This window comes from Melanerpes formicivorus, unplaced genomic scaffold (genome assembly GCF_026170545.1).
Source record: "Melanerpes formicivorus ecotype bairdi unplaced genomic scaffold, bMelFor1.0.p_v2 SCAF_2, whole genome shotgun sequence".
Taxonomy (NCBI): Eukaryota; Metazoa; Chordata; class Aves; order Piciformes; family Picidae; genus Melanerpes; species Melanerpes formicivorus.
The window spans coordinates 42269336-42297139 of record NW_027142354.1 but is presented as its reverse complement, the minus strand read 5'-3'; the positions used below and the strand labels follow the sequence as shown (position 1 = coordinate 42297139).

The 27804-nt window shown below is 45.8% G+C and overlaps 1 protein-coding gene across 7 annotated transcripts in view; it reads right to left on the bottom strand.

The window, feature by feature from the left end:
• Positions 1 to 27804, bottom strand: part of RAPGEF6 (Rap guanine nucleotide exchange factor 6) — a 149981-nt gene that overhangs the window by 113610 nt on the left and 8567 nt on the right. For all 7 annotated transcript variants that reach the window (XM_068158152.1, XM_068158198.1, XM_068158170.1 and 4 more), the window contains exons 2-4: positions 3582 to 3652; positions 2471 to 2527; positions 1070 to 1153 (exon numbers count right to left, since the gene is read on the bottom strand). In XM_068158152.1, coding sequence (XP_068014253.1) covers positions 1070 to 1153; positions 2471 to 2527; positions 3582 to 3652 — 212 coding nt within the window. The remainder of the gene's footprint in view (positions 1 to 1069; positions 1154 to 2470; positions 2528 to 3581; positions 3653 to 27804) is intronic.

Sequence of the window (27804 nt, the reverse complement as noted above, 5' to 3'; positions counted from 1 at the left end):
TAGCACAATACTGATTTTAGTTAGGTTCTACGCAAATATCAACTTGCCATGTCCTCACTTCAGCACTGTTAAACTTCAGTCACTCCTCAGCATTAAGATTTAACTTGCAGCCTATAACTAAGCACAAGTCTCTGAGGAACTGGGGCTGTTCAGCCTGGCAAAAGGAGGCTGAGGGAAGACCTCATTGCTCTCTACGACTCCCTGAAAGGAGGTCAGAACCAGATGGGGATTGGTCTCTTCTCCCAAAGAACAAGAAATAAGACAAGAGGAAATGGCCTGAAGTTGCATCAGGGGAGGTTTAGGTTGGACATGAAGAACAATTTCTTCCCCAAAGCATTGTCAAGTCCTGGAACAGGCTGCCCAGGGCAGTGGTGGAGTCCCCATCCCTGGAGGAACTGATAAGCTCTGGAGATGTGGTGCTTAGGGACTGGTTTAGCAGTGACCTGGAAGTGCTGAGTTAATGTTTGGACTGGATGATCTTAAATGAGTGAAGTACAAGGTAAAGCAGATAATTACTCTGACTACTCATTGTATTACATGAGCAAGGTCCAGCTCAAGTCACAGTATGCTTCAGTTAAGTCACATCACAACATTCACTGCTTCAGCTGTGAGAGGCAGTCAGACTCCCGACACACGCTGTCTGTAACCAGTGATGCTGGCCTCTTTTCTTGCTTCAGACAGAAATCATACCTGCCATTAAATACAGCCTCCAACCAGTGGTAGATGCTATGTGATCCACAGTCATCATGTGAGACAGGGAACTCTATACAAAATAGTTACCCAAGAGGAATTACTCAAAGAGCCCCCAAGTTAAGCTAACTTCAAATTCTCTCAAACTTCAAAAGCCAAATGAGATTTAAACCCCATGAAGTGCAGCTTTTCAGAGATTGCAACGTGCAGAAAAAGTGAAAGGGAACTGAAATCAAAGTAGCAAACACTTCTTCCATTACCAAACTTCAGAAAGAAACAGAAGAATTGTGAAGAATTGACAGTAACATCACCCTACAAGAAAGCAATTATTACAATAGAGAAATCTTGCCTTAGCTTAAATAATAGTAACTGTACATACCTGCAAGGCGGTAAAAACATGGAATCCTTCATGAGCACAGACCCAGAAAGCAATATATACCAGCATCTTGCAATAGTTTCAGAGCTGGAAGGAGAGAAATGATTGATATCTATTGTTTTCTTACAGCCACTGAGCAATCTATATCCAAATATACTACATATAACAGATCCAAAATGTTTCTGGAGTAAAATAATCACCTACCAGTTTAATAATCACTCTTCCAGTTTGCTATGTGGGCTGCAAACCTAAGAACTGTATTGAACACTACAAAGAAGGGACTTTCCAACATCTACACCCAGAATGTTTTCTTGCCTTTACAATTTGACATTTAAGTCAACTCAAAAATTTATTACATTCAAATGAGACTACTAATTGTCAGCAAAAACCATTTCACTTCAGCGGCAGCGGAATGCAGGAAAGCTTTCGTTCCATGCTGAAGTCAATGTGCAATCCAACAGGGGCAGTAGCACTGCAGGGACCTGTCAAGTGTTACAGATAAAATCTGAGCCCTGTACATCTGACTCCTGCCTCGCATTCCTCCAGCTCTGCACTTGCAGCGCACAGACAGATGCAGGATTGTTCCCCATTGTGCCGCTTGACCCCGGACAGACGCACAGGACACAGGCCAACGTTTCAGCCTGCGGCCCTGCACAGCAGTTACTGTGGTTTATGGCAGCAGAGTTCCCAAACGCATCCCAGCTACAGCCCAACAGCCTCTTCCTCTTCCAGCACACCACCTCAAACAGACACTTCAGCCTGGTGATGCAGCAGGTTTGTGTCACACATACCCACCACATGAACTAAGCGGCAGCATCTCATCGAGACTGAGGTGTAGTGGAAGATGTGCCTCACTCAGCTGGGATTAGCTTTGACAGGATAAATACACCACAAGTAATGCTAAAATATGGGGGGGGGGAGGGGGGAAGGTGTACTTTGCCTCCCAGCAAGAACTAAAATGGAACTCTGAGCTAAAAAAACACTAATTCTAGCAATTTAAGAAGAAAAGAGGGTGTCTGAGCTCCATCACTCCTCCAATGCAAGATTCTCCTACAAAGCAGCTGGTGCCAGCTCCAGGGGAAGAGTGCCACCTACTGAGTTGTCACCACAGCTCCCACCGCCAGCAGAGGTGACAACCTGCACTTTCATTGCTTGTGTGTGCACAGACACACCTCTGCTGTCAGTGGGAGCCGTGCTGATAATTCATGGGCAAGTCTCCAATGTCCACACTGTTCTACTGTTACAACCACCTCCTGTCAGAGCTCTAACCCAGCCTGGCCAAGCTTACACGCTGTAAATCTTTCTGTTTACAACGACTGCAAACACAAGAGCTGTATTACAACACGCAACACAGTGGCTTTGTTTACACTTACTCAAGAACTCTAGTGGGTGATGTGTACTTACCAAAAGAGAACTTGGTTGCCCTTGTACCTCTCGTAGCGGGCACTTGATGACATTATTCTGAAGGAAGAGGAGACGTTTCATTGCAGTTTTAATCCTCAAAGATCACAAGCCATTAATCACCACATTTCACTAGAGTCACTTTAAGGCTCTAAGACCTCAAATTCAACAACTTTTCTTTTTTTTCTTTTCTTTTTTTTTTGTTCTAAGCAAAAGATGTGCTTCACCATAAAATTAAAATGATTATGGTGTTCTTCATTATCCAAACAGATAGCACACAGCATGTTCTCTGCGAGCTGAAATGACTCCCACGCGCTGGAATTACCCATAGCAACAGAACTGAAGCAACTCAAACTTCCAACGCACTTTTTTGTGCTTTGCTGCCCTTCCAGTTTATGTCTACTGAGATCCTCTGAAGCATTAAAAAGCTTTTGTAATCTGGAGTTAACATAGGGCACTGCGTCCACAGCCCTCTGGAGACAAATGGGAACGGGCTCTGCCTTGGTTCTCAGCAAAGCTAATTAGTTCAGATTCCACACCACATTATTGCAATGACTTCACTCAGCAATGGACTTGGCCACCTCGAAGTGAGGGCAGACAAAAGCTTTGCTCATCTCACCAAAAGCACAGTCACAGATACCAGCTGGGCTGAGTAACACTAAACAGCAACAAAGAAGGGTCTGGAGAACAGGCCTGCTGAGGAGCAGCTGAGGGAACTGCAGTTGTTCAAGCTGGAGTAGAGGAGGCTGAGGGGAGAGGAGACCTCATTACTCTCTCTAACTCTCTGAGCAGAGGTTGGAGACGGGTGAGGGTTAGTCTCTTGTCCCTCGAATGAGGTAATAGAATGAGGTGATAGACTGAGAGGAAATAGCCTGAAATTGTACCAGGAGAGGTTTAGCCTGAATATCAGGGAAAATTTCTTTCCTGAAAGAGTAGTCAGGCATTAGAGCAGGCTGCCCAGGGAGCTGGTGAAGTCACCATCCCTAGAGGTGTTCAAGAAATGTGTGGACATGGCACTTGAGGGCATGATTTAGTGGCCACCATCTTAGGTTGAAGGTTGGACTCAATCTTACAGGTCTCTTCCAACTGAAACAATTCTGTGGTTCTACTTTACCTTAGCTGATGTTCCCTGAAGTGTGAGAGTATATCCAGCCCATGAAGGAAAGTGTAGATAATATTTAAGTCCTAAAAAAGACAAAAAAGACATGAGAAACTTCATTCACAACATCTAATCACTTCAGCATTACCTTCTCAGGTTCTGCAGTAATCTACACAGGCTTAGGAGACACAGTTCTAGAGACAAAGCCTACGTGAGTAGACAGGTCAGGATGCATGCAGGCTTGAAGAACCCTGTCCACACTGAAGCTGTGGCAGTGAAAAGAGTACAGTTCAAGTGATGCACAAACACTTACCTGAAATACAAGTTTATTTTAAATCTCTCTTAAAATATTACTTACATGAAAGGATACAGCAGCAAGCAATGTGTGGAAAAAACACAGATTGACCTCAGATGAACAGGACTGTCCTAAAACGGTTGAAACCTTCTAACACCTCTTTAAAGAGGAAATTCTGCAGAAGTAGCTCAGCAATAGCACAGAAGCCTAGTGAAAACCTAAACCACAGTCTAGCCAGTATATATGGAACAGAGAACCACAGGATCTTTTCATAGTAAAAGTGTTATGTTTAGAGAGAAAAAGCTATTTCATATCTACCTCAGCTCCAGCCGGTAGCACTACTACAAACTCTACTCCACCCTACGGCCTCTCTAACTTAGTCCAATCTTTGGCAGAAGGATAATGTGACAAGTTACTCCAAAATATTCTTTGGCCAAAAGGAATCATAAAATGGCTTGAGTTGAAAGGGACCTTGAAGATCATCTAGTTCCAACCTCCTGCCATGAGCGGGGACACTTTCCACTAGACCAGGCTGCTCGAGGCCACATCCAGCCAGATCTTAGACGAGGAGTCCACAACTTCTCTGGGCAACTAATTCCAGTGTTTCACCACCCTCACAGTAAAGAGCTTTGGGGACAGACCTTTTTATCAGGGCCTGCTGTGACAGGACAAGGAATGGAACTAAAAGAGGGAGACTAAGACTAGAGAGAAGGAAGAAATGTTTTATGCTTTGAGGGTGATAAGACCCTGGCCCAAGTTGCCCAGAGAAGTGGCAGATGACTCATCCCTGGAACCATTCCAGGTCAGGTTGCCTGGGGCTCCGAGAACCTATTCTAGTGGCAGATGCCCCTGTTGACGGCAGGGAACTGGACTAGATGACCTTTAAAGGTCCCTTCCAACCCAAAGCAGTCTGGGATTCTTCCCAATGTCCAATCTAAATCTACTCTGCTCTACTTCAACTCCACTGCCCCTTGTCCTGTGGAGACAATGAAGTTTTACATTTGTCTCCCACCTCCTGCTACTGAGACTCAGTATCACATCAGTGCCACCCATTAGCAACCACAGAAGGAAACAGCTTCTACGAAACATGAAGAAGATTTCACTTTAAAAGCTGGATTTGCTGCCCAAGATGTAATCAGGAGATACAGCTGTTCCAGCTCCTCACTACACAGAAGAATCCTCTTCAGTCACTAAAATATCTGTGCTGCTGGTGCAGACCACATGCCAGGGCACAGCTCACTGGGGCTATTCATCATTGCATTTTCTGTCCTGAACAGGTGGGCTGTTAGCGTTCAACGCAGGCACAACAAAATCATTCTATTCCTCAGAGCACTCCCTCCAGCTCAGCCTGGGAAAATATGTTCTGGATTTTCAAGTGCTGCATTCACACTGTGTTTACAAAAGATAAATCAATGTGCACACTGGCCTCAGGACCTACAATGGATTGACTTCAGTTCTTTGGCTTCATCATCACTGTTTGGAAATCCAACAGCCATGGAGCGTTGCAGCAAAGGAAAGGTCAGACAGAATGGCAGGCCACATAAAAAAAACAGTAAAACTGCCTTCTTTCTGGTAATGTCATTATTCATAGATCCATAGAACAGTTTGAGTTGGAAGGGACCTTAATGATCATCTAGTTGCAACTCCCCTGCCATAAGCAGACACACCTCCCACCAGCCCAGGTTGCTCAAGGCCTCATCCAACCTGGCCTTGAAGACCTCCAGGCAGGAGGCATCCACAGCCTCCCTGGGCAACCTGTTGCAGTGTCTCACCACCCTCACTGGAAAGAATGTCTGTCTAATAATCTCCAGTCTAAATCTCACCTCCTCAACATTCAATCCATTTCTTCTCATCCTATCACTACAAGCCCTTGTAGTCCCTTGTAGCTTTCCATGATGCTGAACACAAGTACTCATAAAGCACCCATTTCACATGGTCCAATCTCATTTTAATCCCCCAGCTGTGACTTGCCACAAACCTGATTTTCTTAGAGAAACACCAAAGAGCACCAGCTAGGAATCAGAGTCCAAACACCACCTGCTTGAACACCACAGCCTGTAAGGGATGATGGCTGGAAGCCAGAGGGTCACTGAAGCATCAATCTAACACCCTAGAGGAGGTCCAAACCAGGCTGGATGAGGCCTCGAGCAACCTGGACCAGCAGGAGATGTCCCTCTCCATGGCAGTGAGTGGAAATAGATGATCTTCCAAGTCCCTTCCAATCCAAACCATTCTGCCATTCTATGAAACATGAGCACCACAACCACAGTGCTACTGCACAAAGCTGCCTGCGATGGCTTATTTTCATTGCCTGCAGTTCTGACAGCAGCAGGTCCACGACTGGAGGTGTTCTCAGCTGCTCTGTTTAAAAAGCAGAGCACATCTGTTTCTTCACATTCCTCAGGTGAAAGAGCAGACTGTACCAAGTGACATGTGCTTAAGCAGAAGACCAGAAACCAAGGGCTCTCTTTGGGGATGGCACTGCTATTACTGAACACACAGAAGGATAACATGACAAGTTACTCCAAAATATTCTTCAGAATATCCATGCTATCCACATGGAAAGCATGGCCCAGTGCCAACACCAGCATCCCCAGTTCCATCCAGCAGCAGCTTTTATCACCCCTGACACTCACATCCTTCTGACAAAAAGCTTCACCAGCTGCTAAACCAAAGGCACTGTCAAACCATGGAGATTTCAGTAGCAAAATAACACTACATAGAGCAGCTTTCTTTTATGGAAACATCTTCAACTCACTGAACTATGGTGTGAGCCACTCAGCCAGACCACCTCTTGTTGTCCCTGCCTGATGCTAACCTGCTGTGGGTGACTCTGCTTTACCAGCACAGGTCAGACTAGATCATCTCCAGAGGTCCCTTGCAACCTCCACCATGCTGGGATTCTGAGATTACCACAAGATGCCATGACTGTAGCATAAGGGAAAATAAAAGCAGCATCAACTGAAAATTCATTCCATAAAGCAAACCAGATCATCAAATAGTTTTGAGTTGGATGTTCCAAACCCCCCTGCCATGGGCAAGGACACCTCCTACTAGCCCAGGTTGCTCAAGGCTTCCTCCAGCCTGTCCTTGAACACCTCCAGAGAGGGGACATCCACAACCTCCCTGGGCAAGCTGTTCCAGTGTCTCCCCACCCTCACTAGAAATAATTTCTTCATCTCCAGTCTCAATCTCTCCTCTTCCAGCTGAAAGCCACTGCCCCTCGTCCTAGCACTACAAGTCTTTAATCGAAGGAGCAACTTTACAAAGCTTGGCATTCAAGATCCAGTGAACCAAAGATGACCTCAAGTACAGAGTTCCCAACACAAAGTCTTCCAACTACCACCACCACATCCAGCCAGTACAAATGAGATTCACATCAACTGAAGTAAGGTCCAAGACAAATTCTCCTGCAGTGTTCAAAGTGGGCAAAAATCAGTGTGATGCTCTGGAATGAGGGTGAAATGACTACATCATCAAGAGCAGCTTTGCTCTTGGCAAACATAAAATCAAAACCTGATGCTTTAATGATGTGACCCCAGCCAGGTGTTCCAGTGACACAGGATTATTGTAATACCCCAAGCAGGAAATCTGTTCTATTTCTAAGGAAAATAAATAGTTCCAAAATGACCTCATAGCTGCAAATTCTGATACATCTCAAAACAACCCATCCTCAGTAACTGCACTGAGGGATCAAGGAAGCTGAGGAAACCCTAAATCCCCCCAGAGTCCCTTTAACACTGCCCGGTATGTTTCATAGTTTCATAGTTTCATTCAGGGTTGGAAGGGACCACAAGGATCATCTAGTTCCAACCCCCCTGCCATGGGCAGGGACACCCCACACATAGTTTCATGTTATGTCATATGAAAGGGGAGAGGCAGTAAAGTTCCCACAAGCTGCATCCAGCCACAGCCACCCTGCACTGACCATGGGGCAGCTGCTCACTGCAGTAGGGCAGGGAACCAGAGATCATAGCATCATAAGATTATTTGGATTGGAAGAGACCTTTAAGATCATCAAGTCCAACCATCAACCCAGCAGCACCAGGTCACTGCTAAATCATGTCCCTCAGCACCACAGCTCCATGGTTTTGAAACCCTTCCAGAGTTAGGGACTCCACCACTGCCCTGGCCAGACTGGGCCACGGCTTTACAAGCCCCCAGGGGAAGAAATTCTTCCTCATGTCCAACCTACACCTCCCCTGAAGCAACTTGAAGCTATTTCCTCTCATCCTGTCACTTGTTCCTTGGGAGAAAAGACTGACTCCCACCTTGCTACAACCTCCTTCGGGGCATAGAGAGCAATGAGGTCTCCCTTCAGCCTCCTTTTCTCCAGGCTGAACAATCCCAGTTCCCTCAGCCAATCCTCACAAGACTTGTGTGTGGCCCAAGACTGATCCCAGTGTTCATGGTGCAGCCTCACCAGTTCTGAGTACAGTGGGGAAAACCCTTCCTGAATCCTGCTGGCTACACTATTGATGATCCAGACCAGGATGCTGTTGGCCATCTTGGCCACCTGAGCACATGCTGGCTCATATCCAGCCAGCTATCAACCAGAGCTACTAGGTCCTTATCCACTGAATAGCTTTCCAGTAGACTTCTTCCAGCTCCCAGATCCCCATGAGCTTGGCCTTCAGAGATACCCCTCAGGTAAAGGGTCTCACAAAGAATGCAGACCAGCAGGTAGTGTTCAGTCAGTCCAGCCATTTTTTTGCACAGGGAATGAGAAAAGAGCAGAAACTTGCATAGCAGAAGCAGCACTTCAAAGCCACAGAGGAGAAGCAGCTGTGTCAGCAAGTTCCAGACAGATTGCTCTCACATGCAAACCTGTCCCAAAGAGCTACGCAAAACCTGTCTCTCAATTCCACCCCAAACACATGAAATTCCTGTTGCAGGAACATATGCTTGGCTCACTCCAGGCTCCCTACACCCCACCCACAGAGGCTGCCAAGCCACCCAGGATTCCCTGGGTCACGTACAAGGACCTGCTTCATACAGAAGCTCAAAGGGTGGCCCACGGGAGTTTGCATCCCTGCTTTTTCCAAGGTAACACAAGACAGCTGCCAAGATGTGTATTTTATATCCTTCAGAGCAACCCAAAACCTCAGTATCATCTAAAGATCTGTTACAGATTCAGCTGCATCACAGCTAAAATACTTGAAAAGAAACAGACACTCATTTCTGCCTTTGAAACCAGTTAAACCATATGGCAACAGCTTCCCAAATTCCTCCGACTCAAAAAGACCATCAGGTAGGAAATTTTGCAGGGAAAGAAGCTGCATGGTTGAAAGCTGCCACAACCTCCCTGTCTGCTGTTTAGAAAGTCCTGCTTCCTTCTCCTCTGTGCTCCAACCAGAGAGCACCAAGCAGGAACACAGACCTGTCATGAGGGGAGGCTGAGAGAGCTGGGTTTGTTCAGCTCGGGGGAGACCTTCTTGCCATGAACCAGTACATAAAGCGTGCCTACCAGGAGGATGGAGACTCCTTTTTTACAAGGAGTTCCATGGAAAAGACAAGGGGTGATGGGGACAAGTTACTGCTGGGGAGATTCCCACTGGCCTCCAGAAGAAAATGTTTCCCTGTGAGAACAGCCAGACCTTGAAATCATCTCCCGGGGAAAGCAGCCCTCCATTGGACAGTTTTCAACCTCAGCCTGACAGGGTGCTGGGCCAGCTCATTTCAGCTAGACTAGTACCTAGAAAGGTTGGACCAGATGATCTGGCATTCTGGGATTCTGTGAAACTTCAGCAGAACCAAGGACTCACTTGGGATCAGGACAAGGTTCTTAACACATTCCCAGCCAGGGGCTGGATTTCTCTCTGTTCCATCTGTGAGCTAACCTGCCTAGATCACAGTAAAGCAGACACGAGTCATTTTGGGAGCACGGAGAGCAGGTTGTGTAAGCTGTAAGCAGGAGGCTTTCCTCCAGCCCACTGCCATTCCTTGCCTCCCAGTGATTCAGCAGGCTCCTTCCCCAGACTGAATGCATCTTTTATTAGGAATCCTGTCAGGCTCAATAAAGACTTTGTCACCCTTCGGGGGGTGTAGCAGGAGAGAGGAAATGTTACTCAGCACAGTTTATGGTTTTCATTGCTTCCCTTCCTGTTACTTCATCGAAGGCTGGAATCCACACTGCTGCTTTCTCCTCTGTTGAAGGCCAATTGTAAAAATAGTACTCCCAAATTCTTTCCTGATCATGTAATACCAGAAATGAAAACACAGAAACATGCTGAATTTCTCCCATCCATCTTTCACGTACTCGTGTATCTACAGCACAAATTCACCAGCTTTAGTGATGCTGCTTGAAGGAGTCCAACTCACACAGCCAGAGCCAGATGGCACACATCATCAGCTACCCCTGGTGTTTGCAGAAGGAGCAGTCACCTACGTTTCAATGTGTGGAGCAAAGCACATGGTCTCTTGACTAGAAGGAAGATGAGGAGAAGAAGCAGAAAGCAACTCCTCCACCTTCATGATTCACACTCCTTGGTCAGCAGCATGAACATTTGACTTCAAAATAAAGTCCAAGTAGTGCTAAAGAACATCAGCTCTGGATTCTTCATGTAGAAGAAACAATTCCCTTTAAAGTGTCCTCCATGTTTAGCTAGAGGCCATTTAAAAAAAAAACAAAACAAAAGAAAACAAACAACAAACATACAAACCACCAAAAACAACCCCAAACATTTAAATACAAGCACTTAGAATAGAATAGACCAGACCAGGTTGGAAGAGACCTTCAAGATCATCGTGTCCAACCCATCAACCAATCCAACCCACCTAAACAACTAACCCATGGCACCAAGCACCCCATCAAGTCTCCTCCTGAACACCTCCAATGACAGTGACTCTACCACCTCCATGGGCAGCCCATTCCAATGGGCAATCTTCTCTGTATAGAACTTCTTCCTAACATCCAGCCTAAACCTCCCCTAAGGCACTACCAGGGAGTAGAAAAGATGGATTAGTCAGATGAATCAAAAATGTTCTGAAAAGTATGTTGCAAAGAAGAACATGGTTTAAGTAGCCCTCATAAGGAACCAAGTGTCATCATCTATGTGGCCTTTCAGTACTTGATGGGGCCAGTAAGGAAGCTGGGGACAGACTACTTAGCAGGGCCTGTTGTGACAGGACAAGGGGTAATGGTTTGAACTAGAAGAGGAAGATTTAGACTGAAGAGAAGGGAGGAAAAAATGTTTTCTACTGAGGGTGGTCAGACTCTGGCCCAGGTTGGCCAGAGAGGTGGGAGATGCCCCATCCCTGAAACCATTCCAGGTCAGGTTGTCTGGGGCCCTGAGCAGCCTGCTCTGGTTGCAGATGTCCCTGCTGAGTGCAGGGTGGCTGGACTAGGAGAGCTTCAAAGGTCTCTTCTAACCCAAACCATTCAATGCTTCTATCATGGCATGCAGACACACCACAGATTCAAAAAGTCTAACTCAAGTACCTCTCATAGAAGACACTAGCAGCAAACTCTTGCCTGATCTCCAATAGCTGCTTGAGACTGCACTAAGTAATATTGGTATAAAATAAACTGCTCCAGCTACTCTGGAGCCAGATTCTATTATTCAGGATTTAAAAAATATCACCCATATTCCACACAGAACTTTTCTGTCTGCAGTAACAGGTGACTATTTTCTGGCCTCAGTTCTCAGACTGCTTGCTAGAGGCATTTTAAACAATTCTGAGTTTTCCTAGGAGCTTGCTAAAAATGGTTATTGTTATAATTTGGTAACAGAGGCTTGCTATATCTGATCCACTGGACAACTGCAAATGACCAAGCACTTGATTGCTTAGATTTCTCATGTTTCATACATCCACAACCTCCTTCTGTACGTGTCCCATCAGACAGCTAGAGCCATATTACGACCATGGCAGAGGACTCCTCTCTGAACTTTATATTTCACAGAATCCCAGCATGGTGGGGTTGAAAGGGAGCTCTGGAGATCATCCAGTCTAACCTCCCTGCTAAAGCATAGTCACCCACAGCAGCTTGCCCAGCATCACAATGTCCAGGTGGGTTTGGACTCTCTGCAGAGGAGACTCCACAACCTCTCTGGGCAGCCTGCTCCAGAGCTCCAGCACCCTCACAACAAAAAATTTTCTCCTCCAGTTCAGACAGAACCTCCTGAGATCCAGTTTGTGCCCACTGCCCCTTGTCTTGTGACTGGGCAACACTGACAAGAGTCTGGCCCCATCCTCTTGCCCCCCACCCTTTAGCTATTGACAATATTTATATATTATTTCTAAGCATTAAGATAGTTACCCATTTAGATGGCAAATATTGGGCTTTTACGAAACAGAACACACCAGCCTAGTTATTACAGTACCTTTATACATGAGAAAAGAGATTAAAAGGGACTTGATTTCACTCTTGTAAATCCAGGAAGCAATTACAACTGACACCATCAGTTAATAACAGTGCAGCCACAAATAGGAAACTAAGATCTGGCTTATGTTTTTACAGACTGTCAGGGGTAATATTCACACACTTGGGGTTTTATTCTTCCCCTCCCAGGAAAAGTAGCAAGTCTGTCAATAGGGCTCATACAGTTTCCTTGTATTTCCTTATAATTTGGAGCCCCTATTACAAGAGGGATATGGAGGTGCTGGAACGTGTCCAGAGAAGGGCCAGGAGGATGATCAGAGGGCTGGAGCACCTCTCCTATGAGGACAGACTGAAGGAGTTGGGGCTGTTCAGTCTGGAGAAGAGAAGGCTCCCAGGTGACCTAATTGTGGTCTTCCAGTATCTGAAGGGGGCCTACAGGAAGGCTGGGGAGGGATTTCTCAGGATCTCAAGTAATGATAGGACTAGGGGGAATGGAATGAAGCTAGAGGTGGGGAGAGTCAGGCTGGATGTGAGGAGGAAGTTCTTCACCATGAGAGTGGTGAAGCCCTGGAATGGGTTGTCCAGGGAGGTGGTTGAGGCCCTGTCCCTGGAGGTGTTTAAGCCCAGGCTGGATGAGGCTCTGGCCAGCCTGATCCAGTGTGGGGTGTCCCTGCCCATGGCAGGGGGGTTGGAACTAGATGATCCTTGTGGTCCCTTCCAACCCTGACTGATACTATGATACTATGAACTCCCACACTGGGATACAGGCACAGACTTGAGAATTATATTCCACTCCTGGGACCAGAAGTATCCTCAATAAAAATTGAAAAAGCCAGATCTTAAATAAGGACTGAAGCCCCAGATCCACTAGCAGAGTTTATTTACAGACTGCAAGTGCCTCCATTCAGCAGAATGCTCCTGAAAAGAAAAAATAAAAGCAAAGTATCTCTAAATGAAAATAAAACAAAAAGCTCCTCTGCTCACCAATAGCTCCCCACACCCAATACAGATAAACACCTTCCACCTAAGCACCCTGGACTATGTTGATATAAGGTTCTGATAGAAAGAAAAACATTTAAAGGAATGAGGGAGGGGAATTTTTGTATTATTTTTACTGCTGTTTCATCACAGAGTCAGCACTTCTGGAACCCTGACTTCACAGGAGAAAAAACTTCCTTTGGAAAAGCTGATTTTGCAGAGTGAAATACCAAGGGCCCTGAACTGGAGAGACAGGAACATCAAATGTTATTGCTTCAAAGCAAGCAGCTCATGGAGACACTTGAATATCTGAAGCACAGTTCAGGCCTTATCATGGTTCAGAACAGAAGTACAGCTATAAGGAAGGATCTGCAAGTAAAACATTACCATAAAGTTCCCAGACACTCATTACTTAGCTATAAAATATCTTCCAGACTTGTGCTGAAACCAACAGCAAGCTGCCTTGAAAACACTGAGCTCCTGGAGTTCATTAGGATGAGAAGCTCAGAACAACCAAAATTCATCTCAATCTATCAAAGAGTACAATTTTATATCAAACATTTTTCAGTAAGAGATCAAAGACTGCAAAAGCAGTCAGTCTCTTTACCCAGGCTCTTGAAAAATCACCCAAATTCAACAAGCAAAATGGGCAATTCCAGCCTTCCAGTTCAATCAACACTTTGCTAGTCAAGCAGCTGATGGCTTGTCAAAATTAATCACAGAATCAGTAAGGTTGGAAAAGACCTCAGAGATCATCAAGTTCAACCTATCACCCAACACCTCATGACTAACTAAACCATGGCTCTAAGTGCCTCATCCAATCCTTTTTTGAACACCTCCAGGGACAGTGACTCCACCACCTCCCTGGGCAGCCCATTCCAAGGGCCAATTACTTTTTCTGTGACAAACTTTCTCCTCACCCTGAGCCTAAACTTCCCCTGGCACAGTTTGAGACTGTGTCCTCTTGTTCTGGTGCCAGTTGCCTGGGAGAAGAGACCAGCCCCCACCTGGCTACAGCCTCCCTTAAGCAAGAGCTGCTTGCCCATCCAGGCCAGTTACCTTCCTCACTGGCTCATCTTTTGGCATGTGGGCACTGCCAGTTCCTGTGCCTTCAAGAGCTCCTGTTTGAAGTAGGTGCAACTGTCCTGGACCCCTTTGTTCTTAAGGGCTGCTACCCAGGGTACTGTCTGAATTAGTTGCTTAAACAAGTTGAAGTCTGTCCTCCCCAAGTCCAAAGCAAGGGTTCTGTTATTGCTCCTCCTTATTTCCCTGCATATTGAAAACTCCACTATCTCATGGTTGCTGCACCCTCGACAGCCTCCTACCATCACATCTCCCACCAGCCCTTCCCTGTTTGAGAACAGTAGGTCAAGCAGGGCCTGACCCTGGTAGGCTCACTTAACAGCTGTATCAAGAAGCTGTCTTCCATACACTCCAAGAACCTGCCTCCTTTCTGCTGAATTAAGCTCCAGGCAGATGTCTGGCAGGTTAAAGACACCCATAAGGACAAGGTCTGATGATCTTGAGACAGCCTCCAGTTGCTTATAGAATAATTCATCAACCTCTTCATCCTGGTTGGGTGGTCTGTAACAGACTCCAATCAGGATGTCAGTTTTGTTAGCCCTCCCTCTGATTTTAACCCACAGGCACTCAATTCTTTCATCCTCCACCTCAAGTTCTGTGGCATCAAGAGATTCCCTAACATATGGGGCCACCCCTCCTCCTCTTCTCCCTCGCCTGTCTCTCCTAAAGAGCTTGTAACCATACACAGTGCAGTACTCCAACTGTGTCAATCACCCTTCCAGAGGACAAGCATCCAAACAGCAATGTTTTGGTTAAGCCTTTTGTGTGGGAGCTCCAAAAACCATCAGTTTGTCTGATTCACACAAAATCCCTGCAGCAGACAACAAAGTACCAATGTCTGAAATCTCTGTTGAAGGAAAAAAAAAGGGGAATTGTGGTAGGAAAGGTCAGAACGCTGAAACACTAGGAAAAACAGACTATTAAAGAAGAAACTTGGTACTGAAACCTGGAGATGAGGAGAGAGGAGGTGGAAGATGAAATGCAAAGGTCAATTCTGTGCTTATCAGTAATGACAACTCAGAAGTATGTCTATCTGCAACTCAGTCATGCTGAACATCGGAGCTCGTCACCTGTGCATGACTTTACTCTTACTGTAGACCATGCTCTACTTTTCATCCTCTTTCCTCCTCCTTGCACTAGAGCCCCATAAACCACTAATGGAGATTCAGGATTAACATAATCCAGTTACCTCTAAATGAGCTCCTGTTGCAGAAGATGAGCTCCAGGATAGGTGCTGCAAGAAGGCACAGAGGCAGAGGTAACTTCTACCCAACACAAACTGCTCCCATAGATGTGCCAACGGTAGAAGGAGCTATATACAATGACATAGGTAGATAACACACCTAAAAACACCCAAAGGCAAGAAGATGTGGTATTCTGAAAGCCATTTCTGCCTGTTTCTGCTCCTAAATAAAGCACCAAGCAATACATTCAACGTGCAAACGCATGCATGTTTGGTGTAAGGATTTCCTCGCTCATGTTCATCTTGCTTTGCCCAACATACCTTTGCAGGAAGCTAAGGACCCACAACTACAGCTCCTGATCAGGGAGTATCTCAAGCAGGGAAAGACTAAGAGTGTAGGAACACTTCACTTAGTTTCTACCCCATTACTCAGATTAGAATATTGTTAGTTTAATGACACCTCTATGGTTTTGCAGTGCCTAATTCCACATTTCTGTGTGAATTCCAGCAAAGATCACATTTGCCAGGAAACTGAGTCCTGCTTACTAAGTAATCATCAAGGCCAAATGAGTTGTCCTATCAACACTGCAACTTCAGTTACCTACTCCATACCCAGCCCTGCAAAATGTCTCAAGACAGTTTTGATCCATCGATAAAGTATCACAGTTGCCGCACACTGCTCCCAGCTAAAACATTGTGTTTTCATTCACTAGTGATGGTAATGCACCAGCACATTAGAAAAAACACATGGGAGTGAGAAAATTATAATTGGAGAATAAAAGAAAGCAAGCTCTCTTCTGACATTTCTCAATAAAACAATTGGACACACACACACACAAAAAAAGGGTCGAGTTATTGTATTCTCATAATCATGTCAGTATGAACTACAAAGGAATTCCTGTAGAGGACAATAGGAATATGTTTACTGGTAGTTCCTCCTGCTTCCTGATGTGAGGGTAGCCAAGCACTACCAAACAGAGCCATCCAGGGAAGTTGCTGCAATAAGGTTACAGCCCTTAGGGAATCCTAGAATCCCAGCATAGTAGAGATCAGAAAGGACCTGTGGATATGATCCAGTCTAACCTCCTTGCTAAAGCACAGTCACCCACAGCAGCTTGCCCAGGATTACAATGTCCAGGTGGGTTTGGAATCTCTGCAGAGAAGGAGACTCCATAACCTCTCTGGACAGTCTGCTCCAGGGCTCCAGCATCCTCACACCAAAGTTTCTCCTCATCTTCAGATGGAACCTTCCAGGTTCCAGTTTGTGCCCCTTGCGGCTCTGGGAACCACTGACAAATGCCTGGCCCCATCCCCTTGCCCCCCACCCTTTAGCTCTTGCTGAGCATTGGTCAGGTCCCCTTTCAGGCTGCTCTTCTCCAGACTCAACAGCTCCAGGGCTCCCAGCCTTTCCTCCTCACAGATATGCTCCAGGGCCCTCAGCCTCTTTGTGGCCCTAGAGTTGTAAGTTACCTCAATGAAGACTCCCACAATTAAATTCTACTACTGCCACAACAGCTACATCTCCTGACATGCAGAGGAATGCTAGCAGCCCTGTGTGTATCTGTCCATACACCTGTCCCTCACCAAGCAGTGAAATATAATTAGCAGCTCTCAGCATCCTCACTCCCAGCAAAAACTCAAGCCAGACTTACCCTACTGCTCCATTTGAGCACAACCCTCCGCAGCAAAACTCAACAGCTGACACTCTGCCATTGCTTAAAGATCTGCTTTTGCCTTTCTCAGCACCACCTGTGCCATAAACCACAGAGAAGCTTATGGATCCAAGCCCAGGAGTAATGTTCCATACATACATTCATATATCTAGGGTAGCAGGCTCCTAGTTTGCAATCAAATCAACAGAAATATCAGTAGTACAGGTATCTGTGCACACCTCTACTATTGACAATTGATCACTGATGCACGCCACAAAGGGAATCATTTTAATTAAGAAAATTAACAACTCCAACATTAGGAGGAACAACAGGCAAATGAACAGCCAGGGATTGAAGCAACCAGAGATAAGGTCGTTACTCAGGAATTTCTAGCTCCCAATCCTGCAGCCTGCCCATCAGGCACCCAGCTTCCCAAAGTGCCACAAACCTAACATCTCACTGAGTTACAGACAAGATGAAGAGCGGCGGCCTTCTCCACCTCCATACTGCATCAAACAGCGACTAATCCATTGAACGTGAGATGTGGGGCTACTGCAGTTGGGTTGTAGGATACAAGATGACATGGAAACCTCTTGTACTCCAACCAGCCATTCCTTAGGAGACACCAGAACCTTTATAGGCTGTAACTGACTTGTCTTGGGTTTGCTTTGCAAGGTAATCTCACCTTTCTCATTCCTACGAAACCAGGATCAACACTAATTTGTAATGCAACACACCGGAGGCTCCTCCAACACCTCACTCTTCCAGTGTTATTCAACCACAGCCTTCATGGAGGTGTAGTAAACCCACTATTAAACAAATCAGCAAGACTGCCATTCTTCCCTGAAGATTAAAAAAAAAAACCCAACAACCTAAAACTGCACTTAATCTTGAGTATCAAAGTCAGATTCATAAACAGCAATGCAATGCATTAAGACTCAGACTTTTGACTCATCAGCTCACATTAAAGGAAAAGATTGGTGCAGGGTGATGAAAGGCAAAGTCTGGACCAGGCAGCAGAATGCTACAATAACAGCTTACAACACCATGATCTCTGGACAGTCATGCTTGTGGCTATGGAGCGCACACATTCTAGGTCCCAGAGCACCCCTCCCAGGAGATAGGGAAAGATCTGACATTGCAGTTCAGACACTTTGCACAATGATCTTGAAAATGCAGACGTCACTGCTGGGTTTCCTTGGAAAGCAAAGCGCTCAGAGTGAATCAGCCTCTCGCTCCAGAAGCTGCTCCACTGTACCACTCACTCTGGTGCACTCTGGACACATGTCAGAAGGAGTGGAGAGCTGGTATCTACTCTCACTTTACTACATCAGCATTCACGGCAGTGAGAGTTACATAACTATTTCAGATAAAGATACATTTACAAAAGTTTGATTAGAGCTTGGGAAACATCAAACAGTCCTGTTCATGCCATGAAACACTGAACTCCACAACCTCCAAATTCTGGGCAGCCATATTTTCCTTAGGACCGCAGAATCATTTCAGTTGGAAAAGACCTTTAAGTTCACCAAAGCCAACCATTACCTAACTCTACACAGTACTTCAACTACATAGTACTCAGTCTGAGATAAACCCAGTACCTACTAGGCAGAGCTGCCAGGTAGAGATGCGAAAATGTGTGGTTATGAGCAGGCATCTTGAATGTTGCCTAAGCTGTTGACTTGCTGGATTTGAGAGATCCAAAGCATGGGTGAGGGCAATTCTCAGCTTTTAAGACGGTGGTTGTGATCAACTCTGATTGGTTATGCAGCATCTGTTACCTGTAAGTCTGCTATAGTCCATAAGCACAGCATGATGGAGGTTGGAAGGGACCTTAGAAGATCAGTTAGTCCAACCCCACGGACCCCTAAGGTTACCCACAGCAAGTTTCCCAGGATCACAATGTGTTTGGAAAGTCTCCAGAGAAGGAAACTCCACAATTTCATTTAGCTAATAAGCTAAAAGAAGGGGATTTAGCTAATACCCTCTTAGCTAATGTGTACAGAGAGGAAAATAAAACAAGGCAAGTTCCTCTCTTGAGCTGGAAATTCTACCCAAAAGTGTGGCCCAACAGCACAGGAGTCAGGCTGACAGTCATTTAGCACAGACACAGAAGCTGAGAGATCTGTCTTAATGCTCACACCATCTCCATTCTGCCCCTTAATTCCTGTAGGACAACTGACCATCTGTTAGGAAGAACCAACACACCCTGAAGACTTCATCAAGCACCTTCTACGTCACATACAACAACATCTAAGAAAGAGTCTGCTGAAGGAGGCCCTACCATCCAGCAAGAATGGAGCCAACAAATGTATATGACGTGGAGTCAGCAGTGTAGCATAGGACTGCCAGCTTCCTTCCTGCTTCAAATGGGAAACAGGAACAGAAACTCCTTCTGAAACCCTTGGAAAGGCCACTTCCACTTAACCAAACCAATGCAGGCTACTGTAGGCTGGACAATGTTCCACAGAACCCTGAGAACATAGGGTAAAGTAAGCTGGATGTAAGTGGAGTATCTTCCCTAGAGGGCTCACAACACCTTGTGACCACCACCAAGCACATCCCTTTGTGCCAAGCACATAAAACCCCTCCCAGACTGAAGGTGCAGCAGATGCCATCACCTTAAACACACAGTGGAGCTTACAAAGGCAAACCTCACTCTCCAGCTCTTTCAAATGCAAATTGTCAGGGTGAAATCCATTACACCACCTCTGGAACTATCTCTCGCTAGGAATTCATATTTGGCCAAAAGACCAAACTGTGGGTGCAACACAACACACCACCACAAGAATTCCTTCCCTCCAGACCAAAAGGGCCAACATTTGAGGCTCGTTATTCATCAGTCTTTGGCGGGCAGACTGCTTAAATGTCAATGCTTTAATCAGGCACAAAAAGATTACAAAGAGAAGCCCTTTGGGCAGTTATTTTTGTTCTCTATAGCAAGAATTTGCTAGACTCTCTTAACATGCTCAAAGATAACCAATAATTAGCAGAGCTAAGGAACCCAGAGAAACCAGATGCAGAACACTAAATAATTTGCCTGTGCTTCCCTGAACTGAGGGTATTTCCAAAATACTCTACTGAAATCATCAAAAGAGGAAGTAGGGTGTAGCACAGTTTCAGCAGACAAAGGAAAACCCTCTACATTTTGAGCCTGAGGTCACTGGAAGACCATCTCCTAGTTTTAGACACAGCTTGTCTAGCAACACTAAGTGTGAGCAAAACCTAGTTCATGGCAACAGCAGGGCTCTTCACAAGCAAGGACATGAGAGCTCTGTGCATCTTCACAGAATGCCAGGTTGGAAGGGACCTCAAGGACCATCTGGCCCAATCTTTCTAAGCACTAGTTTAGCTGAAATAAGAAGTCCCAGCACCCTATCAAACTGAGTCTTAAAACTGTCCAATGGAGGGCAATCCACTGTTCCCTTGGGGAAACATTTTCTCCTGGAGGCCTGGAATCTCCCCAGCAGTAACTTGTCCCCATCACCCCTTCCCTTTTCCATGGAACTCCTTGTAAAAAGGGAGTCTCCATCCTCCTGGTAGCCACCCTTTATGTACTAGTCCATGGATTCTTAGGGATCTGTTCTCCAATACACTTCCAGATGACAACTAATCTCTGCACATGGTTGGGGGAGCAAGGAGAAACGCTGCAAACTGAAGATTGATCCAAAAATGCAGTCTTCACGAGCATGAAGCTTTGAGAAGACCATTAAGACCACCATTACAAGCCACCTTTTAATGCCAAGAGACTCATTTCCACCTGAAGACTGCTAGTTCTTTATACACTTTTGATGGGACTAGGTGCACAGCTGCATACAGGAGTTCTAAGACAGTGGCACGTCATGGAGCAAACACCAGCAGCACGTCATCAAAGCTTGCAACAGCAGCACGTCAGGGACACTTAGACAACTGCTTAGGGGTACTTGGTTTCCTTCCTTCCGTTCCTCAGTAGTGGTGCCTGGCAACAAGTGGGCAAAACCTGGGCACTTTCAGCCCAGTTTCCTCCCACAGTGCAGATACACCCAAGTCCGTTAAGCCTGAGTATTATTTTCCTACTATTTGTGCCACAAGCAGGCACCCAGATCTCTTCACACAGAGTGACACAAAAAATCAGGTTTGTCAAAAGCAGGAGCACAGAAAAACTCCTCTGGAAAGCTCATGAGAAAAAGAGGAGATATCTTCTTTCCAACAAATTATTCTTGGTTTGCTTTTGGATTTGTTTTTCTTTTCAATGGTGACTTTCTATCCACTTGGAGTATTTTGGGCTTTAACACTCTTTCTATGAGGAATTTAACACCTACACATCTTGACTGCTTGCCCTCTACCCATTGCAGTTTTGGAGAACAAAAGCAGAAATGTGTTTTTCTTCCATTTGGCATCTTTTCTGAATGCCAAGTGTACTCGCAGTTCTCCCCCACCTCCCTCCACACCCTTCCTCACTATTCTACTATCTCCAAGGAGTTCCTATTGCAGGGTCAGTAACAAGGCACCAGGCTTGTTTTTAGCTCAGATAAATAACTTGGTTAAACACACCCTTCATAATTAAGCCCCTGAAATTCACTGTTTACATCCAGACCATAGAACCACAGAATGGTTTGGGTTGGAAGGGACCTGAAAAGACCATCTAATTCCAACCCCCCTGCCACGGGCAGGGACACCTTCCACTAGACCAGGTTGCTCAAGGCCTCAAAAATACAACAGAAAGCAATCCAATGTTACCATAATACAATAGAAAACAATACAGTATTGCAATAGAAAATAGGTTTTTTAAGGAGGAGGGAAAAAAAAGTTACATTACATATTTAAATTAATCAGTACAAACCTTAAGCTGAATTATCACTCTGCAGAGAAAACTAAGTGCATGACCCCACTGCAGGAGAGAAAGGCATCTACTGAAGGAAATAAATTCAAATAAAGAATTCCAGGACTCCACCATAATTCCTGGTTTCACTCTCAGGGCTGTCACAGCTGCCACTGAAATGAAAAACCAGTTTTTCAGGAAGAGTAATTGGAAGCAAGGATAGGAAAAGGAATCCTAGAGCAACAAGACTTCACACACTCCCTGGAAGGTAACTGGGAAACCACCATCAACTCTCTCCAGCTTGACTTGCTCCTTGAACAAGGTTTAAGGTTTTTATGAAGCAGAAGTCTTATTACCTTCTGAAACCAAGCTTGACACTTGCAAGTCACAGCTACTAGATGACCTGGTCACCAGCCTGACCTTAGCAGACTGGAGCACAAACAAGGAGACACTGCAGTCACTAGCTGCTCACTGGTGACTACAGCAGCAGGCTCACCAGAGTGATAGATCCCCACAGCCATTCCAGACCAGTAAGAATCTTCCCCTGACAGCAACACTGAAAAAACAGCAGCCATTTTTCAACCTTTACAAGCCAAATTTACCACTACCCCATCGTCACAGTTTAGAGAATTATGCCTTGGAATATTTGATGGACAATAACATATGACCTAATCTGCAAAATGACATCTGTTGAGCCCTAAATCCTGAATTTACAGTGAAGATTATCATGAAGCAAGCTGCTGTGATCTCTGCTCTTTAGTTACACTGGCCAACAGCTTGAAAAGGATCTGTAAATACTATCTGTGTAAGCTTCCAGCATGCTCTGGCCACCCTGCAGTGAAAACAGAGTTTCTGTTTTACAGTAACCTCACAGACACAAAAGCCTTGTTGACAACTAAACTGCCAGGTCAGAAAACCCCAGAACCACCCACTGCATCTTCTAAAGCCAGCTTCTTGGACCAACAAAATAAATAGAAGAGGAAGGATGCACAACCCTTTCAGGACATCCTGATATCCCCCCTGAAAACTTTCTGCTACAGAGAGAGGAGCTGCACACCAAGTCACCCCAAGGCTGAGACATGATGAGTGTTGTTAAAGCCCGTGTCAAAACAAAGGCCACCAGAAAGAGCAGCCCAGAAGGACAGGTCTCCCACAGACCACCAGAACCCCTTGCCAAAGCGAGCCACAGTGTGGGCGCTCTTCCTGGGGACTGCTGAGATACACCAAAAGCATGAGGCAGTGAGAGGTTTTTGCACACTGTGATTATGGGCAGCAGCACCACCTTCTCCAGACACAACTGACCCTTGTCAGAGCTCAGGCTCCAACACCAAATCTCCTGACTGCACTTTCTAAACTTAGGTGAAGGGAAGAAAGTGACAGAGCACTGGAGCAGACTGCCCAAAGAGGCTGTGGAGTCTCCTCTGCAGAGATTCCAAATCCCCCTGGACATTGTGATCCTGGGCAAGCTGATGTGGGTGCCGCTGCTTTCACTGGGGCATTGGACTCAGTTTCTGGAGGTCCCTTCCAACCCCTATGATTCTGTGATGCAAGAGTGTCTAGAATATAATTTCCATTAAAAACCTTATTTTATACACACATATCTTTCAGAAAGACACCTAATACCCATACACAATATGTGTCCTAGACACCCACACACAAGCACATGCTGCCACAGACCAAAGAAAGTGACACTGACACGCAAATTACAAAGCCAAACCATTTTGTTCCCGCTTTTGTTGTGGTCCTACTTCCTTTGAATGACGCCCTACACCCAGGGGAAAGTAAGATGAGGCAACAGACACTGACTTTCCAGTCACACACAAGAGATACTACACATTCAGTGTGACTGATTAGGATGTTTAGATTCACCAATTCCACCTTTTTTAAAATACAAGAAGTGCTTAATACTACAAGACCAGATAGCACACAGCTGTGTTCCTTCATGTCATTGGAGGTCAAGCACAGTGAGACCCACCTGTGCACTCTTCAGGTCAGCTGGACTAGCACTTCTAGATTGCAGAACCCCAGCATGGTAGGGATTGGAAGGGACCACTGGAATCTCTCCAGAGGAGACTCCACAACCTCTCTGGGCAGCCTGCTCCAGGGCTCCAGCACCCTCACAACAAAGTTTCTCCTCCTGTTCAGACGGAACTTCCTGGTTTCCAGTTTGTGCCCACTATCCCTTGCCCTATCACTGGGCACCACTGAAAAGAGTCTGGCCTCATCCTCTGACCTCCCACCCTTTATCTCTTGCCAAGATCCCCCCTCAGGCTGCTCGTCTCCAGACTCAACAGCCCCAGGGCTCTCAGCCTTTCCTACAGGACTACAGGTTTCAAGAGGCCAAGACCATGCTTGAAGATACCCATTCACTCCTAGTGCACAACAGAACCACATTCCTACTCACCACTTCATTTTAATGAATCAGAATTGGAAATGAAATTACATCCAGTAGACAAACAAGGACAGTGGAATGGCTTTTTACCTGGTCATGTTTAACTGAGTGACTCACTCAACACAAACCCTGAACCTTCTGCAAACAATGCCAATGCACATCAGCCCTTGTCCACAGCTATTAGCACACTGCAATTTCATCTTCTCTAATACATCCATGTTATCCACAGCACAGTGTACACTACACAAAGGAATCTGTGTTACTCATGACCCAAGAGATGGGAACTGACAATGAATGAACTCAGCTGGTTCTCACTGGCTACTGAGCAGAACAAAACAGGTAGGAGGAAAGCACCAGGGTGCCTAATTTATATTAACCCTTCCATTTCATAGAATCCCAGACTGGTTTGGGTTGGAAGAGACCTTTAAAAGTCATCTAGTGCAACCCTCCTGCAGTCAGCAGGAGTATCTGCAACTAGAGCAGGCTGCTTAGAGCCCCAAACAACCTGAACTAAGATGGTTCATCTCCTACTTCTATAGGGAACCTGGGGCAAGGTCTCACCAACCTCACTGTTAAAAATTTCCTCCTCATATCCAGTCTAAATCCCCCTTCCTTTAGCTTAAAACCATCACTCCTTGTCAGTTCTGTACAATTCTGCACACAAAACCAACACACATCACTTGTCACAGAGGCAACATCTTCACAAAACCATAGACAAAGACACAGTATCAGCACAGGTGGAGGCTAGAAACTCTGCTGAGATTCATACCAGCAGGTACTGAGATGTTTGGTTTAGAGAAGCAGGTCTGAGTGGCCACTGCAGACAAAAATCCACAGCTCTATCCATGCCTGGGAAAGACTTGGAGACACTAAAAGTCAGGCTTGATGGGGCTCTGAGCAGCCTGATCTAGTTGGGGATGTCCCTGCTGACTGCAAGGGGCTGCACTAGACAACCATTAAAGGTCCCTTCCAGCCAGGTGCATTCTATGATTCTATGACCAAGAACTCTTCACAGACCTATATTTGAGTGTGATGCTTTAGAAACCATTATGACCATGATGACTTTTAACACATGATACCCAGCCAACCACTGGGACACTTCCAGGCATAATACTGGTGACTTTATACCTTAATGACTCAAGCACCAGACACTTATTTAACCAATGAAAAAGCCTTGGTTGGACCTCAGCTGCCAGGGAGAAGAGAAACCATAAAGTCAGAGCCATTAGATGGAAGAACTGTAAATGTGTCATTAACACTAAGTTAGGTGATGAACAACAAATGTTCAGCCTAATCTGGTTTTTCTGATGCTTTATTACAAGTTTTTCTTTGGCACTTCACTCAACCTGAAAAGTGAGAAAGAAAAGGGTTTGGGGGAGGGATTTTTGGTGGGTTTGGGTTTAACTCTTTTACAGCTTTGGTTCGTAATGCTCTTCCAAAAAATAATTCATTAGGAGAATTCATACATTTACTTCAGGACACATTAAGCATCACAATGTTTCCCTGTTTCCAGGAGGTTTTTTTCCACTCCTGTCCAAATTTTCCTTTCCAGAAGAACCTTCCACATCCTTCCCCTCAAATCTGGGGAAGACACAGACTCTAACAAAATCCACCCAGCCAGCAACAATCATGCTATTTTCTCTACTTGCTTAATATTAAACTCTTTCAACAAGGAAACTTTGTTAGACAAGACTCTACATTTAAAGAAAAGTCTGTTTGCTAACAACCCTTCACTAAAACCAGTGTATATATATTCAAAGCTAAAACAGTGCTCTGAAACCTGATTTATTCGGTTGGAACCATGAATCTCTAGTTGACTGAAGTCAACAGGACTCAACTGTTAAAAAAGCTGGGGAGGAATGAAAAACAAGTTTCTTCCTGTGAACCACCAGTGAAGTTTCTTCCCAGGTATTCCAAGCCAGACAACAGCTGCAGAACAGCCAAACCAGAAGCTCTCCTCTCTAAAGAGGGTACCTTGTCCAAGGCACAACATAATGTTATTTGTGTCTTTGAGACAGAAATAATCAAAGAAAGACTAATGTGAGCAACACATTTAGTCTCCCTGCTGAAAGCACCACAGAAACAAGCTCATAAAACTGGTCAAAAAGAAATTAAAACTTCTCCTAAGACAGACACTGAAGCACTTACAGCTGAATACTGACACACTGATATGTAGTTAAAAACTGGTACATGCTCCAATACTCTATTTTGATTCATTTGAAACAACTTCATAGTTTCATAGTTTCATTCAGGGTTGGATGGGACCACAAGGATCATCTAGTTCCAACCCCCCTGCCATGGGCAGGGACACCCCACACTAGATCAGGCTGGACAGAGCCTCATCCAGCCTGCTCTTAAACACCCCCAGGGACGGGGCCTCGACCACCTCCCTGGACAACCCATTCCAGGGTTTCACCACTCTCATGGTGAAGAACCTCCTCCTCACATCCAGCCTGAATCTCCCCACCTCCAGCTTCATTCCTTTCCCCCTAGTCCTATCACTACCTGAGATCCTGAGAAGTCCTTCCCCAGCCTTCCTGTAGGCCCCCCTCAGATACTGGAAGGCGACAATTAGGTCTCCTCGGAGCCTTCTCTTCTGCAGACTGTACAGCCCCAACTCCTTCAGTCTGTCCTCATAGGAGAGGTGCTCCAGCCCTCTGATCATCCTCGTGGCCCTTCTCTGGACACGTTCCAGCACCTCCACATCCCTCTTGTAATAGGGGTTCCAGAACTGGACACAGTACTCCAGGTGGGGTCTCACCAGGGCTGAGTAGAGGGGGAGGATCACCTCCCTCGACCTGCTAGCCACACTTCTCCTGATGCAGCCCAGGATCTGATTGGCTTTGCGGGCTGCAAGTGCACACAACTAATTTAGGGTTGATTGGAGCTTCAGAAAGTGTGCTGGATTTAAGGTTGCAACTAGTGATAATCTGGCATACGTTTCAGCACCCAAATAATGCAGGTTGTGGAGCACTTCTGGCCAAGAAAGAGGCACAGCAATGGGTCCACACGGGAATCAGAACAACTGCACTGGAGCAGCCAAATTCCACAGCTTAAGTAAGGCTTTGTGAACTGAAGTCTGAGATTGCTGTCTGGTGTGCTGGACTCACTTGAGGGAAGGGATCCACCCAGAAAAATTTTGACAGGCTTGAGAAGGGCATCAGTGACAGCTGCATGTCAAAGCGCAAAGCCCTGCATCTGGTTTGGGCCAACCCCAGCCACAAGCCCAGCCTGGGTGCAGAGTGGGTTGAGAGTAGCCCTGAGAGTCTTGGGAGTATTGTATCATAGTATCATTCAGGGTTGGAAGGGACCACAAGGATCATCTAGGTCCAACCCCCCTGCCATGGGCAGGGACACCCCACACTAGATCAGCCTGGCCAGAGCCTCATCCAGCCTGCTCTTAAATACCTCCAGGGACTGGGCCTCAACCACCTCCCTGGACAACCCATTCCAGGGTTTCACCACTCTCATGGGGAAGAACTTCCTCCTCACATCCAGCCTGAATCTCCCCAGCTCCAGCTTCATTCCACT